We start from the raw sequence: 15,398 nt of genomic DNA, 5'->3' as shown, positions 1-15,398 counted from the left end.
CTCCTATATACAGGAATATAACTACTATAATACTGCTCCTATATACAGGAATATAACTACTATAATACTGCTCCTATGTACAGGAATATAACTACTATAATACTGCTCCTATATACAGGGATATAACTACTATAATACTGCTCCTATATACAGGAATATACTACTATAATACTGCTCCTATATACAGGAATATACTACTATAATACTCCTCCTATATACAGGAATATACTACTATAATACTGCTCCTATATACAGGGATATAACTACTATAATACTGCTCCTATATACAGGAATATACTACTATAATACTGCTCCTATATACAGGAATATACTACTATAATACTGCTCCTATATACAGGAATATACTACTATAATACTGCTCCTATATACAGGAATATACTACTATAATACTGCTCCTATATACAGGAATATACTACTATAATACTGCCCCTATATACAGGGATATAACTACTATAATACTGCTCCTATATACAGGTATATACTACTATAATACTGCACCTATATACAGGAATATACTACTATAATACTGCTCCTATATACAGGAATATACTACTATAATACTGCTCCTATATACAGGAATATAACTACTATAATACTGCTGCTATATACAGGAATATAACTACTATAATACTGCTGCTATATACAGGAATTTACTACTATAATACTGCTCCTATATACAGGAATATACTACTATAATACTGCCCCTATATACAGGGATATAACTACTATAATACTGCTCCTATATACAGGAATATACTACTATAATACTGCTCCTATATACAGGAATATACTACAATAGTGCTGCTATATACAGGAATATACTACTATAATACTGCTCCTATATACAGGGATATAACTACTATAATACTGCTCCTATATACAGGAATATACTACTATAATACTGCTCCTATATACAGGAATATACTACTATAATACTGCTCCTATATACAGGAATATACTACTATAATACTGCTCCTATATACAGGATTATACTACTATAATACTTCTCCTATATACAGGGATATACTACTATAATACTGCTCCTATATACAGGGATATAACTACTATAATACTGCTCCTATATACAGGAATATACTACTATAATACTGCTCCTATATACAGGAATATACTACTGTAATACTGCTCCTATATACAGGGATATACTACTATAATACTGCTCCTATATACAGGAATATACTACTATAATACTGCTCCTATATACAGGAATATAACTACTATAATACTGCTCCTATATACAGGAATATAACTACTATAATACTGCTCCTATGTACAGGAATATAACTACTATAATACTGCTCCTATATACAGGGATATAACTACTATAATACTGCTCCTATATACAGGAATATACTACTATAATACTGCTCCTATATACAGGAATATACTACTATAATACTCCTCCTATATACAGGAATATACTACTATAATACTGCTCCTATATACAGGGATATAACTACTATAATACTGCTCCTATATACAGGAATATACTACTATAATACTGCTCCTATATACAGGAATATACTACTATAATACTGCTCCTATATACAGGAATATACTACTATAATACTGCTCCTATATACAGGAATATACTACTATAATACTGCTCCTATATACAGGAATATACTACTATAATACTGCCCCTATATACAGGGATATAACTACTATAATACTGCTCCTATATACAGGTATATACTACTATAATACTGCACCTATATACAGGAATATACTACTATAATACTGCTCCTATATACAGGAATATACTACTATAATACTGCTCCTATATACAGGAATATAACTACTATAATACTGCTGCTATATACAGGAATATAACTACTATAATACTGCTGCTATATACAGGAATTTACTACTATAATACTGCTCCTATATACAGGAATATACTACTATAATACTGCCCCTATATACAGGGATATAACTACTATAATACTGCTCCTATATACAGGAATATACTACTATAATACTGCTCCTATATACAGGGATATAACTACTATAATACTGCTCCTATATACTGGGATATAACTACTATAATACTGCTCCTATATACAGGAATATACTACAATACTGCAGTGATTGGAGATCACCATTCTGAGCGGTGACAATGTGATGGCTGATCTCCGGGATTATCAGCCTATTTGTGATCATGAACGCCGATGGGTCATGTGACTGCTATGCTGCTTTCTTATGTACCTCCTTCTCCCCCTTCCCCCAGGTGTGCACAGCTCCTCATCCTCCAAGAAGCCACCAAGACGAAGCATCTTCCACTCTCTGTTCTGCTGCCTGTGCCAGGAAACTGAGCCCCAACCTGTGAATAACAACGCCCCCCTCCTAACCGAGGAGAATGGATCGCTCCAAAAGGTGAGAAACAGAAAGCAGAATAGTGAGTGCAGCTCTGGAGTATACATTACTGATCCTGAGTTACATCCTGTATTAATGTATATACACAGTGACCCCACCAGCAGAATAGTGAGTGCAGCTCTGCAGTAGGGGATCTGCAGTCTGTTATGGTGTCGGACTGTATTGTGAGCTTGTGCTTTGTGTTGGACTGGTTGTCATATATCTGACGCTGTTATGAAATCCCCCATTTACCATAATGTTGCACATTTCTCCAGGGTCCATCTAAGGGTCTTATTAGAGGGCCTGTATACGAGTGCCACTATAACACGGGCAGGAAGTACTGTATATGTGTGTGTATATATGTGTTTATATATATATATATATATATATATATATATATATATATGTATGAGCGGCAGCTTTTACACGAAGCGGCAGCTGTTACACAGAGTGGCAGCTATTACACGGAGCAGCCATTACACGGAGCGGCAGCTATTACACGGAGCGGCAGCTATTACACGGAGCAGCTGTTACACGGAGCGGCAGCTATTACCCGGAGCGACAGCTATTACACGTTGCCGCAACTATTACATGAAGCAGCTACTACACGGAGCGGCAGCTATTACACGAAGTAATTATTACACGGAGCGGCAACTAATACACGGAGCAGTTATTACACGGAGCGGCAGCTATTACACGGAGCGGCAGCTATTACACGGAGCGGCAGCTATTACAAGGAGCGGCAGCTATTACACGGAGAATCTGTTACACGGACCGGCAGCTATTACCCAGAGCAGCTGTTACACGGAGCGGCAGCTATTACACGGAGCGGCAGCTATTACAAGAAGCGGCAGCTATTACACGGAGCGGCAGCTATTACACGGAGCGGCAGCTATTACACGGAGCAGCAGCTACTACCCAGAGCGACAGCTATTACACGGAGCGGCAACTATTACATGAAGCAGCTACTACACGGAGCGGCAGCTATTACACGGAGCAGTTATTACACGGAGCGGCAGCTATTACACGGAGCAGTTTTTACACGGAGCGGCAGCTATTACATGGAGCGGCAGCTATTACAAGGAGCGGCAGCTATTACAAGGAGCATCTGTTACACGAAGCGGCAGCTATTACCCAGAGCAGCTGTTACACTGAGCGGCAGCTATTACACGGAGAGGCAGCTATTACAAGGAGCGGCAGCTATTACACGGAGCAGCTACTACACGTAGCGGCAGCTATTACGCGGAGTGGCAGCTATTACAAGAAGTGGCAGCTATTACACGGAGCGGCAGCTATTACAAGAAGCAGCAGCTATTACACAGAGCAGCTACTACATGAAGCGGCAACTAATAAACGGAGCAGCTGTTAGAGCGGCAGCTATTCCAAGGAGCGGCAGCTATTCCAAGGAGCGGCAGCTAATACACGGAGCGGCAGCTAATAAACGGAGCAGCCGTTAGACAGAGCGGCAGCTATTACACGGAGCGGCAGCTATTACACGAAGCAGCCGTTAGACAGAGCGGCAGCTATTACACGGAGTGGCAACTAATAAACGGAGCAGCTGTTAGAGCGGCAGTTAATACACGGAGCAGCTATTACACAGAGCGGCAGCTATTACACGGAGCTGCAGCTATTACACGGAGCTGCAGCTATTCCAAGGAGCGGCAGCCATTCCAAGGAGCGGCAGCCATTCCAAGGAGCGACAGCTAATAAACGGAGCAGCTGTTAGACAGAGCGGCAGCTATTACACGGAGCGGCAACTAATAAACGAACCAGCTGTTAGAGCGGCAGCTAATACACGGAGCAGGTAATACACGGAGCAGGGAGCGGCAGCTATTCCAAGGAGCGGCAGCTATTCCAAGGAGCGGCAGCCATTCCAAGGAGCGACAGCTAATAAACGGAGCAGCTGTTAGACAGAGCGGCAGCTATTACACGGAGCGGCAACTAATAAACGAACCAGCTGTTAGAGCGGCAGCTAATACACGGAGCAGGTAATACACGGAGCAGGGAGCGGCAGCTATTCCAAGGAGCGGCAGCTATTCCAAGGAGCGGCAGCTAATACACGGAGTGGCAGCTAATAAACGAAGCGACAGCTAATACACGGAGCGACAGCTAATACACAGAGCCGCAGCTAATACACGGAGCGACAGCTAATACACGGAGCGGCAGCTATTACATGGAGCAGCTGTTAGACAGAGCGGCAGCTATTACATGGAGCAGCTGTTAGAGTGGTATTACACGGGCCGATGGGGGCCAATAATACCTGTAAATGAACAGCGATCTGCTAGATCGTTACTCGTTTACTGGACCTATTACACGGCCCGATAATTGTTAAACAAGGGCTGCAGGGACATTGTTACCGATGTCCTTGCAGCCCTTGCTTAACTATAAAATTTTCCTATCCACATTCCAGGGCTGCTGCTGTCTTCTTCTCCACGGGTCCCGCGCGCTTTAACTTCAGAGTGGCCTGTCAGCTAACAGGCCGCTCAGCCAATCACAGGCCGGGACCGCCACGGCCTGTGATTGGCCAGGCGGTCTGTCAGCTAACAGGCCACTCCGAAGCTAGAGCGCGCAGGACCCGGGGAGAAGAAGACCGCAGCAGCAGCCCTGTAATGTGGATAGGTAATGTATATCGTCAGTCACCGGCTGCACACCGCTATTACACGTAGCGGTGTGCAGTCGCGCCCGACGAAAATAGGTCCAAACCTATATCAGCAATCATCGGCTGATCGTTGTATTTATTACATGGAGCTATAATTGGCCGAATCGGGCCGATTTGGCAGATTATCGTTCCGTGTAATAGTACCCTTAGGCAGAGCGGCAGCTATTACATGGAGCGGCAGCTAATACACGGAGCGGCTATAACACAGAGCAGCTGTTAGAGCGGCAGCTATTACACGGAGCGGCAGCTATTTCACGGAGCGGCTATAACACGGAGCAGCTGTTAGAGCGGCAGCTATTACATGGAGCGGCAGCTATTACATGGAGCGGCAGCTATAACACGGAGCGGCAGCTGTTCCATGGGGCGGCAGCTATTACAAGGAGCGGCAGCTATTACATGGAGCTGCAGCTATTACATGGAGTAGCTGTTCCACGGAGGGGCAGGTATTACACGGAGCGGCAGCTATTACACGGAGCAGTACTTAGTCTGATAATCAGCAGATTATCGCTGTGTTTTTGGGTCCTTCGGTTAACGTTCCTATAGCTCCTCCTAATGGTGCGCTCTTCTTAATACCTGAAGTGGATCTAGCAGTAAGCAGAAGTATAAATCCTTCCTTTATAGTCCACATGCAGCTTTGTCACAAAAACTACCATGTATGGAACTAGCGTGACAGTACAGGGTCATGTGATGTAATACTGGGGGTAACCAGCAGGGACACTAGTGATGTAATATTGGGGGTAACCAGCAGGGACACTAGTGATGTAATACCGGGGGTAACCAGCAGGGACACTAGTGATGTAATACTGGGGATAACCAGCAGGGACACTAGTGATGTAATACTGACTGTAACCAGCAGGGACACTAGTGATGTAATACTGACTGTAACCAGCAGGGACACTAGTGATGTAATACTGACTGTAACCAGCAGGGACACTAGTGATGTAATACTGACTGTAACCAGCAGGGACACTAGTGATGTAATATTGGGGGTAACCAGCAGGGACACTAGTGATGTAATACCGGGGGTAACCAGCAGGGACACTAGTGATGTAATATCGGGGGTAACCAGCAGGGACACTAGTGATGTAATACTGACTGTAACCAGCAGGGACACTAGTGATATAATACTGACTGTAACCAGCAGGGACACTAGTGATATAATACTGACTGTAACCAGCAGGGACACTAGTGATGTAATACTGGGGATAACCAGCAGGGACACTAGTGATGTAATACTGACTGTAACCAGCAGGGACACTAGTGATGTAATACTGACTGTAACCAGCAGGGACACTAGTGATGTAATACTGACTGTAACCAGCAGGGACACTAGTGATGTAATACTGGGGATAACCAGCCGGGACACTAGTCATGTAATACCGGGGATAACTAGCAGGGACACTAGTGATGTAATACTGACTGTAACCAGCAGGGACACTAGTGATGTAATATCGGGGGTAACCAGCAGGGACACTAGTGATGTAATACCAGGGGTAACCAGCAGGGACACTAGTGATGTAATACTGACTGTAACCAGCAGGGACACTAGTGATGTAATACCGGGGATAACCAGCAGGGACATTAGTGATGTAATACTGGGGATAACCAGCAGGGACACTAGTGATGTAATACTGACTGTAACCAGCAGGGACACTAGTGATGTAATACTGGGGATAACCAGCAGGGACACTAGTGATGTAATACTGACTGTAACCAGCAGGGACACTAGTGATGTAATACTGGGGATAACCAGCAGGGACACTAGTGATGTAATACTGACTGTAACCAGCAGGGACATTAGTGATGTAATACCGGGGATAACCAGCAGGGACATTAGTGATGTAATACCGGGGGTAACCAGCAGGGACACTAGTGATGTAATACCGGGGATAACCAGCAGGGACACTAGTGATGTAATACCGGGGATAACCAGCAGGGACATTAGTGATGTAATACCGGGGGTAACCAGCAGGGACACTAGTGATGTAATACCGGGGATAACCAGCAGGGACATTAGTGATGTAATACCGGGGGTAACCAGCAGGGACACTAGTGATGTAATACCGGGGGTAACCAGCAGGGACAATAGTGATGTAATAAACTCCTCCCATGTAGAGCACCAAGTATCTGCTGCAGGAGGTGAAGCCGCAGGACGCCGGGAGGATCTGCGTGGTGATCGATCTGGATGAGACGCTGGTTCATAGCTCGTTCAAGGTAATTTGTGATCAGTTACAGCGACCGCGGCCATCCGGGTGTCCGGTATCCATATCTGCTGTCTGGCAGTGCTGATCACCTGGCTCTGGAGCAGGTACCGGGCCCCTGGCAGTGCTGATCACCTGGCTCTGGAGCAGGTACCGGGCCCCTGGCACTGCTGATCACCTGGCTCTGGAGCAGGTACCGGGCCCCTGGCAGTGCTGATCACATGGCTCTGGAGCAGGTACCGGGCCCCTGGCAGTGCTGATCACCTGGCTCTGGAGCAGGTACCGGGCCCCTGGCAGTGCTGATCACCTGGCTCCGCAGTAGGTACCGGGCCCCTGGCAGTGCTGATCACCTGGCTCCGCAGTAGGTACCGGGCCCCTGGCAGTGCTGATCACATGGCTCCGCAGTAGGTACTGGGCCCCTGGCAGTGCTGATCACATGGCTCTGGAGCAGGTACCGGGCCCCTGGCAGTGCTGATCACCTGGCTCTGGAGCAGGTACCGGGCCCCTGGCAGTGCTGATCACATGGCTCTGGAGCAGGTACCGGGCCCCTGGCAGTGCTGATCACCTGGCTCTGGAGCAGGTACCGGGCCCCTGGCAGTGCTGATCACATGGCTCTGGAGCAGGTACCGGGCCCCTGGCAGTGCTGATCACCTGGCTCTGGAGCAGGTACCGGGCCCCTGGCAGTGCTGATCACCTGGCTCTGGAGCAGGTACCGGGCCCCTGGCAGTGCTGATCACCTGGCTCCGCAGTAGGTACCGGGCCCCTGGCAGTGCTGATCACCTGGCTCCGCAGTAGGTACTGGGCCCCTGGCAGTGCTGATCACATGGCTCCGCAGTAGGTACCGGGCCCCTGGCAGTGCTGATCACCTGGCTCTGGAGCAGGTACCGGGCCCCTGGCAGTGCTGATCACCTGGCTCCGCAGTAGGTACTGGGCCCCTGGCAGTGCTGATCACATGGCTCCGCAGTAGGTACCGGGCCCCTGGCAGTGCTGATCACATGGCTCCGCAGTAGGTACTGGGCCCCTGGCAGTGCTGATCACATGGCTCCGCAGTAGGTACCGGGCCCCTGGCAGTGCTGATCACATGGCTCTGGAGCAGGTACCGGGCCCCTGGCAGTGCTGATCACCTGGCTCTGGAGCAGGTACCGGGCCCCTGGCAGTGCTGATCACATGGCTCTGGAGCAGGTACCGGGCCCCTGGCAGTGCTGATCACCTGGCTCTGGAGCAGGTACCGGGCCCCTGGCAGTGCTGATCACCTGGCTCCGGAACAGGTACCGGGCCCCTGGCAGTGCTGATCACCTGGCTCCGGAACAGGTACCGGGCCCCTGGCAGTGCTGATCACATGGCTCCGCAGCAGGTACCGGGCCCCTGGCAGTGCTGATCACCTGGCTCCGGAACAGGTACCGGGCCCCTGGCAGTGCTGATCACATGGCTCCGCAGCAGGTACCGGGCCCCTGGCAGTGCTGATCACCTGGCTCTGGAGCAGGTACCGGGCCCCTGGCAGTGCTGATCACCTGGCTCCGCAGCAGGTACCGGGCCCCTGGCAGTGCTGATCACCTGGCTCCGCAGCAGGTACCGGGCCCCTGGCAGTGCTGATCACCTGGCTCTGGAGCAGGTACCGGGCCCCTGGCAGTGCTGATCACTTGGCTCTGGAGCAGGTACCGGGCCCCTGGCAGTGCTGATCACATGGCTCTGGAGCAGGTACCGGGCCCCTGGCAGTGCTGATCACATGGCTCTGGAGCAGGTACCGGGCCCCTGGCAGTGCTGATCACATGGCTCCGCAGCAGGACCTCTGGCAGCGCTGATGGCAGTTCCCCACATGACCTGTGCAGAGGGGTGGCGCTGTTCTCATCTGTGTTTCCCTCTTTTGCAGCCGGTCAGTAACGCCGACTTTATCATTCCGGTAGAAATCGATGGAACGGTCCATCAGGTAAATGGCGGCTCTATCGTCCCTCCTCTGTGTTCGTCCTTCAGGGAGGACGCGGCGGCCATACTGCAGCCTGGCATCCATCTCCCCACCGGTCGCTGCTAGCTTCAAGTAATCCAGGATAGGCTGCGCTCTCACCTCTCAGCCTTTTCTCGGTTACTTGTGGTCAGCCACGGCCACAAACCACCAGAAGAGGCAGAATCCTGCGCTTCAGAGCTGGAATCTCCTGTCACCAGGCTGTTCTCACTAGTTACCCCAGGTAGGAATCCAGTGGCCTGGCTGCTCCTCCCCTCCTGGCTACTCCTCCCCTCCCAGATGCTCCTCCCCTCCCAGATGCTCCTCCCCTTCCACCTTCTCAACCTTTCCACCCCATACCCACACAGGTTCATATAGCTCCTCCCCTCCTGGCAGGGTCCTGTAACTCCTCCCCTCATGGCAGGTTCCTATAGCTCCTCCCCTCCTGGCAGGCTCCTATAGATCCTCCCCTCCTGGCTGGCTCCTGTAGCTCCTCCCCTCCTGGCAGGCTCCTGTAGCTCCTCTCCTCCTGGCAGGCTCCTGTAGCTCCTCCCCTCCTGGCAGGTTCCATGGCTCCTCCCCTCCTGGCAGGTTCCTATAGATCCTCCCCTCCTGGCAGGCTCCTGTAGCTCCTCCCCTCCTGGCAGGCTCCATGGCTCCTCCCCTCCTTGCAGCTTCCTATAGCTCCTCCCCTCCTGGCAGGCTCTATGGCTCCTCCCCTCCTTGCAGCTTCCTATAGATCCTTCCCTCCTGGCAGGCTCCTGTAGCTCCTCCCCTCCTGGCAGGCTCCTGTAGCTCCTCTCCTCCTGGCAGGCTCCTGTAGCTCCTCCCCTCCTGGCAGGTTCCATGGCTCCTCCCCTCCTGGCAGGTTCCTATAGATCCTCCCCTCCTGGCAGGCTCCTATAGATCCTCCCCTCCTGGCAGGCTCCTGTAGCTCCTCCCCTCCTTGCAGGTTCCTATAGATCCTCCCCTCCTGGCAGGCTCCTGTAGCTCCTCCCCTCCTGGCAGGTTCCTATAGATCCTCCCCTCCTGGCAGGCAGTTATAATGGTGTCAGAGGGATATATACTGACCGGGGTCACAGCTAGAATACAGAGGGATAGGGAGGAGATATAACATCACAGCTAGAGTACAGGAGGGAGAGGGGAGGAGCTATAACATCACAGCTAGAGTACAGGAGAGAGAGGGGAGGAGCTATAACATCACAGCTAGAGTACAGGAGGGAGAGGGGAGGAGCTATAACATCACAGCTAGAGTACAGGAGAGAGAGGGGAGGAGCTATAACATCACAGCTAGAGTACAGGAGAGAGAGGGGAGGAGCTATAACATCACAGCTAGAGTACAGGAGAGGGGAGGAGCTATAACATCACAGCTAGAGGATCGGGAGAGGGGAGGAGCTATAACATCACAGCTAGAGTACAGGAGAGAGAGGGGAGGAGCTATAACATCACAGCTAGAGTACAGGAGAGGGGAGGAGCTATAACATCACAGCTAGAGTACAGGAGGGAGAGGGAGGAGCTATAACATCACAGCTAGAGTACAGGAGAGAGAGGGGAGGAGCTATAACATCACAGCTAGAGTACAGGAGAGAGAGGGGGGGAGCTATAACATCACAGCTAGAGTACAGGAGAGAGAGGGGAGGAGCTATAACATCACAGCTAGAGTACAGGAGAGAGAGGGAGGAGCTATAACATCACAGCTAGAGTACAGAAGGGAGAGGGGAGGAGCTATAACATCACAGCTAGAGTACAGGAGAGGGGAGGAGCTATAACATCACAGCTAGAGTACAGGAGAGGGGAGGAGCTATAACATCACAGCTAGAGGATCGGGAGAGGGGAGGAGCTATAACATCACAGCTAGAGTACAGGAGGGAGAGGGAGGAGCTATAACATCACAGCTAGAGTACAGGAGGGAGAGGGGAGGAGCTATAACATCACAGCTAGAGGACCGGGAGAGGGGAGGAGCTATAACATCACAGCTAGAGTACAGGAGAGAGAGGGGAGGAGATATAACATCACAGCTAGAGTACAGGAGAGGGGAGGAGCTATAACATCACAGCTAGGGTACAGGAGGGAGAGGGGAGGAGCTATAACATCACAGCTAGAGTACAGGAGAGAGAGGGGAGGAGCTATAACATCACAGCTAGAGTACAGGAGAGAGAGGGGAGGAGATATAACATCACAGCTAGAGTACAGGAGAGGGGAGGAGCTATAACATCACAGCTAGGGTACAGGAGGGAGAGGGGAGGAGCTATAACATCACAGCTAGGGTACAGGAGAGAGAGGGGGGGAGCTATAACATCACAGCTAGGGTACAGGAGGGAGAGGGGAGGAGCTATAACATCACAGCTAGAGTACAGGAGAGGGGAGGAGCTATAACATCACAGCTAGAGTACAGGAGAGGGGAGGAGCTATAACATCACAGCTAGAGGATCGGGAGAGGGGAGGAGCTATAACATCACAGCTAGAGTACAGGAGGGAGAGGGGAGGAGCTATAACATCACAGCTAGAGTACAGGAGGGAGAGGGGAGGAGCTATAACATCACAGCTAGGGTACAGGAGGGAGAGGGGAGGAGCTGTAACATCACAGCTAGAGTACAGGAGAGAGAGGGGAGGAGCTATAATATCACAGCTAGGGTACAGGAGAGAGAGGGGAGGAGCTATAACATCACAGCTAGAGTACAGGAGAGAGAGGGGAGGAGCTATAACATCACAGCTAGAGTACAGGAGGGAGAGGGGAGGAGCTATAACATCACAGCTAGGGTACAGGAGGGAGAGGGGAGGAGCTGTAACATCACAGCTAGAGTACAGGAGAGAGAGGGGAGGAGCTATAACATCACAGCTAGAATACAGAGGGAGAAGGGAGGAGATATAACATCACAGCTAGAGTACAAGAGGGAGAGGGAGGAGCTATAACATCACAGCTAGAATACAGAGGGATAGGGAGGAGATATAACATCACAGCTAGGGTACAGGAGGGAGAGGGGAGGAGATATAACATCACAGCTAGAGTACAAGAGGGAGAGGGAGGAGCTATAACATCACAGCTAGAGTACAGGAGGGAGAGGGGAGGAGCTATAACATCACAGCTAGGGTACAGGAGGGAGAGGGGAGGAGCTATAACATCACAGCTAGGGTACAGGAGGGATAGGGGAGGAGCTATAACATCACAGCTAGGGTAAAGGAGAGGGGAGGAGCTATAACATCACAGCTAGAGTACAGGAGGGAGAGGGGAGGAGCTATAACATCACAGCTAGAGTACAGGAGAGGGGAGGAGCTATAACATCACAGCTAGAGTACAGGAGAGGGGAGGAGCTATAACATCACAGCTAGAGGATCGGTAGAGGGGAGGAGCTATAACATCACAGCTAGAGTACAGGAGGGAGAGGGGAGGAGCTATAACATCACAGCTAGAGTACAGGAGGGAGAGGGGAGGAGCTATAACATCACAGCTAGAGTACAGGAGAGAGAGGGGAGGAGCTATAACATCACAGCTAGAGTACAGGAGAGGGGAGGAGCTATAACATCACAGCTAGAGTACAGGAGAGGGGAGGAGCTATAACATCACAGCTAGAGGATTGGGAGAGGGGAGGAGCTATAACATCACAGCTAGGGTACAGGAGAGGGGAGGAGCTATAACATCACAGCTAGGGTACAGGAGGGAGAGGGGAGGAGCTATAACATCACAGCTAGGGTACAGGAGAGGGGAGGAGCTATAACATCACAGCTAGAGGAGAGGGGAGGAGCTATAACATCACAGCTAGAGGATCGGGAGAGGGGAGGAGCTATAACATCACAGCTAGGGTACAGGAGGGAGAGGGAGGAGCTATAACATCACAGCTAGAGTACAGGAGGGAGAGGGAGGAGCTATAACATCACAGCTAGAATACAGAGGGATAGGGAGGAGATATAACATCACAGCTAGAGTACAGGAGGGAGAGGGAGGAGCTATAACATCACAGCTAGAGTACAGGAGAGAGGGGAGGAGCTATAACATCACAGCTAGAATACAGGAGGGAGAGGGAGGAGCTATAACATCACAGCTAGGGTACAGGAGGGAGAGGGGAGGAGATATAACATCACAGCTAGAGTACAGGAGGGAGAGGGAGGAGCTATAACATCACAGCTAGAGTACAGGAGAGGGGAGGAGCTATAACATCACAGCTAGAGTACAGGAGGGAGAGGGGAGGAGCTATAACATCACAGCTAGGGTACAGGAGGGAGAGGGGAGGAGCTATAACATCACAGCTAGGGTACAGGAGGGAGAGGGGAGGAGCTATAACATCACAGCTAGGGTACAGGAGGGAGAGGGGAGGAGCTATAACATCACAGCTAGAGTACAGGAGGGAGAGGGGAGGAGCTATAACATCACAGCTAGAGTACAGGAGGGAGAGGGGAGGAGCTATAACATCACAGCTAGAGTACAGGAGGGAGAGGGGAGGAGCTATAACATCACAGCTAGAGGACCGGGAGAGGGGAGGAGCTATAACATCACAGCTAGAGTACAGGAGAGAGAGGGGAGGAGCTATAACATCACAGCTAGGGTACAGGAGGGAGAAGGGAGGAGCTATAACATCACAGCTAGAGTACAGGAGGGAGAGGGGAGGAGCTATAACATCCCAGCTAAGGGAGAGGGGAGGAGCTATAACATCACAGCTAGAGTACAGGAGGGAGAAGGGAGGAGCTATAACATCACAGCTAGGGTACAGGAGGGAGAAGGGAGGAGCTATAACATCACAGCTAGAGTACAGGAGAGAGAGGGGAGGAGCTATAACATCACAGCTAGGGTACAGGAGAGGGGAGGAGCTATAACATCACAGCTAGAGGATCGGGAGAGGGGAGGAGCTATAACATCACAGCTAGGGTACAGGAGAGGGAAGGAGCTATAACATCACAGCTAGGGTACAGGAGAGGGGAGGAGCTATAACATCACAGCTAGAGTACAGGAGGGAGACGGGAGGAGCTATAACATCCCAGCTAAGGGAGAGGGGAGGAGCTATAACATCACAGCTAGGGTACAGGAGAGGGGAGGAGCTATAACATCACAGCTAGAGTACAGAAGGGAGACGGGAGGAGCTATAACATCCCAGCTAAGGGAGAGGGGAGGAGCTATAACATCACAGCTAGAGTACAGGAGGGAGAGGGAGGAGCTATAACATCACAGCTAGAGTACAGGAGAGAGAGGGGAGGAGCTATAACATCACAGCTAGAGTACAGGAGGGAGAGGGGAGGAGCTATAACATCACAGCTAGAGTACAGGAGGGAGACGGGAGGAGCTATAACATCACAGCTAGGGTACAGGAGAGGGGAGGAGCTATAACATCACAGCTAGGGTACAGGAGAGGGGAGGAGCTATAACATCACAGCTAGAGTACAGGAGGGAGAGGGAGGAGCTATAACATCACAGCTAGGGTACAGGAGAGGGGAGGAGCTATAACATCACAGCTAGAGTACAGGAGGGAGAGGGGAGGAGCTATAACATCACAGCTAGAGTACAGGAGAGAGGGGAGGAGCTATGACATCACAGCTAGAGTACAGAAGGGAGAGGGGAGGAGCTATGACATCACAGCTAGAGTACAGGAGAGAGAGGGGAGGAGCTATAACATCACAGCTAGAGTACAGGAGGGAGACGGGAGGAGCTATAACATCACAGCTAGAGTACAGGAGGGAGAGGGAGGAGCTATAACATCACAGCTAGGGTACAGGAGAGGGGAGGAGCTATAACATCACAGCTAGAGTACAGAAGGGAGAGGGGAGGAGCTATAACATCACAGCTAGGGTACAGGAGAGGGGAGGAGCTATAACATCACAGATAGGGTACAGGAGAGGGGAGAAGCTATAACATCACGGCTAGGGTACAGGAGGGAGAGGGGAGGAGCTATAACATCACAGCTAGGGTACAGGAGAGGGGAGGAGCTATAACATCACAGCTAGAGTACAGGAGGGAGAGGGGAGGAGCTATAACATCCCAGCTAAGGGAAAGGGGAGGAGCTATAACATCACAGCTAGGGTACAAGAGGGAGAGAGGAGGAGCTATAACATCACAGCTAGAGGACCGGGAGAGGGGAGGAGCTATAACATCACAGCTAAAGTACAGGAGGGAGAGGGGAGGAGCTATAACATCACAGCTAGGGTACAGGAGGGAGAGGGGAGGAGCTATAACATCACAGCTAGAGGACCGGGAGAGGGGAGGAGCTATAACATCACA

General features: G+C 50.4%; 1 protein-coding gene across 2 annotated transcripts in view; it reads left to right on the top strand.

Moving 5' to 3' along the window:
- CTDSP1 (CTD small phosphatase 1) overlaps window positions 1-15,398 on the top strand; it is a 39,353-nt gene that overhangs the window by 13,630 nt on the left and 10,325 nt on the right. Inside the window, exons 2-4 of one of the 2 annotated variants that reach the window (XM_069982263.1) lie at window positions 2,270-2,415; window positions 7,169-7,267; window positions 9,125-9,181. In XM_069982263.1, coding sequence (XP_069838364.1) covers window positions 2,270-2,415; window positions 7,169-7,267; window positions 9,125-9,181 — 302 coding nt within the window. The remainder of the gene's footprint in view (window positions 1-2,269; window positions 2,416-7,168; window positions 7,268-9,124; window positions 9,182-15,398) is intronic. The other variant, XM_069982264.1, reaches the window with a different exon arrangement.

This window comes from Dendropsophus ebraccatus, chromosome 9 (genome assembly GCF_027789765.1).
Source record: "Dendropsophus ebraccatus isolate aDenEbr1 chromosome 9, aDenEbr1.pat, whole genome shotgun sequence".
In the NCBI taxonomy this organism is placed as follows: domain Eukaryota; kingdom Metazoa; phylum Chordata; class Amphibia; order Anura; family Hylidae; genus Dendropsophus; species Dendropsophus ebraccatus.
This window is presented reverse-complemented; position numbering and strand designations above follow the sequence as displayed.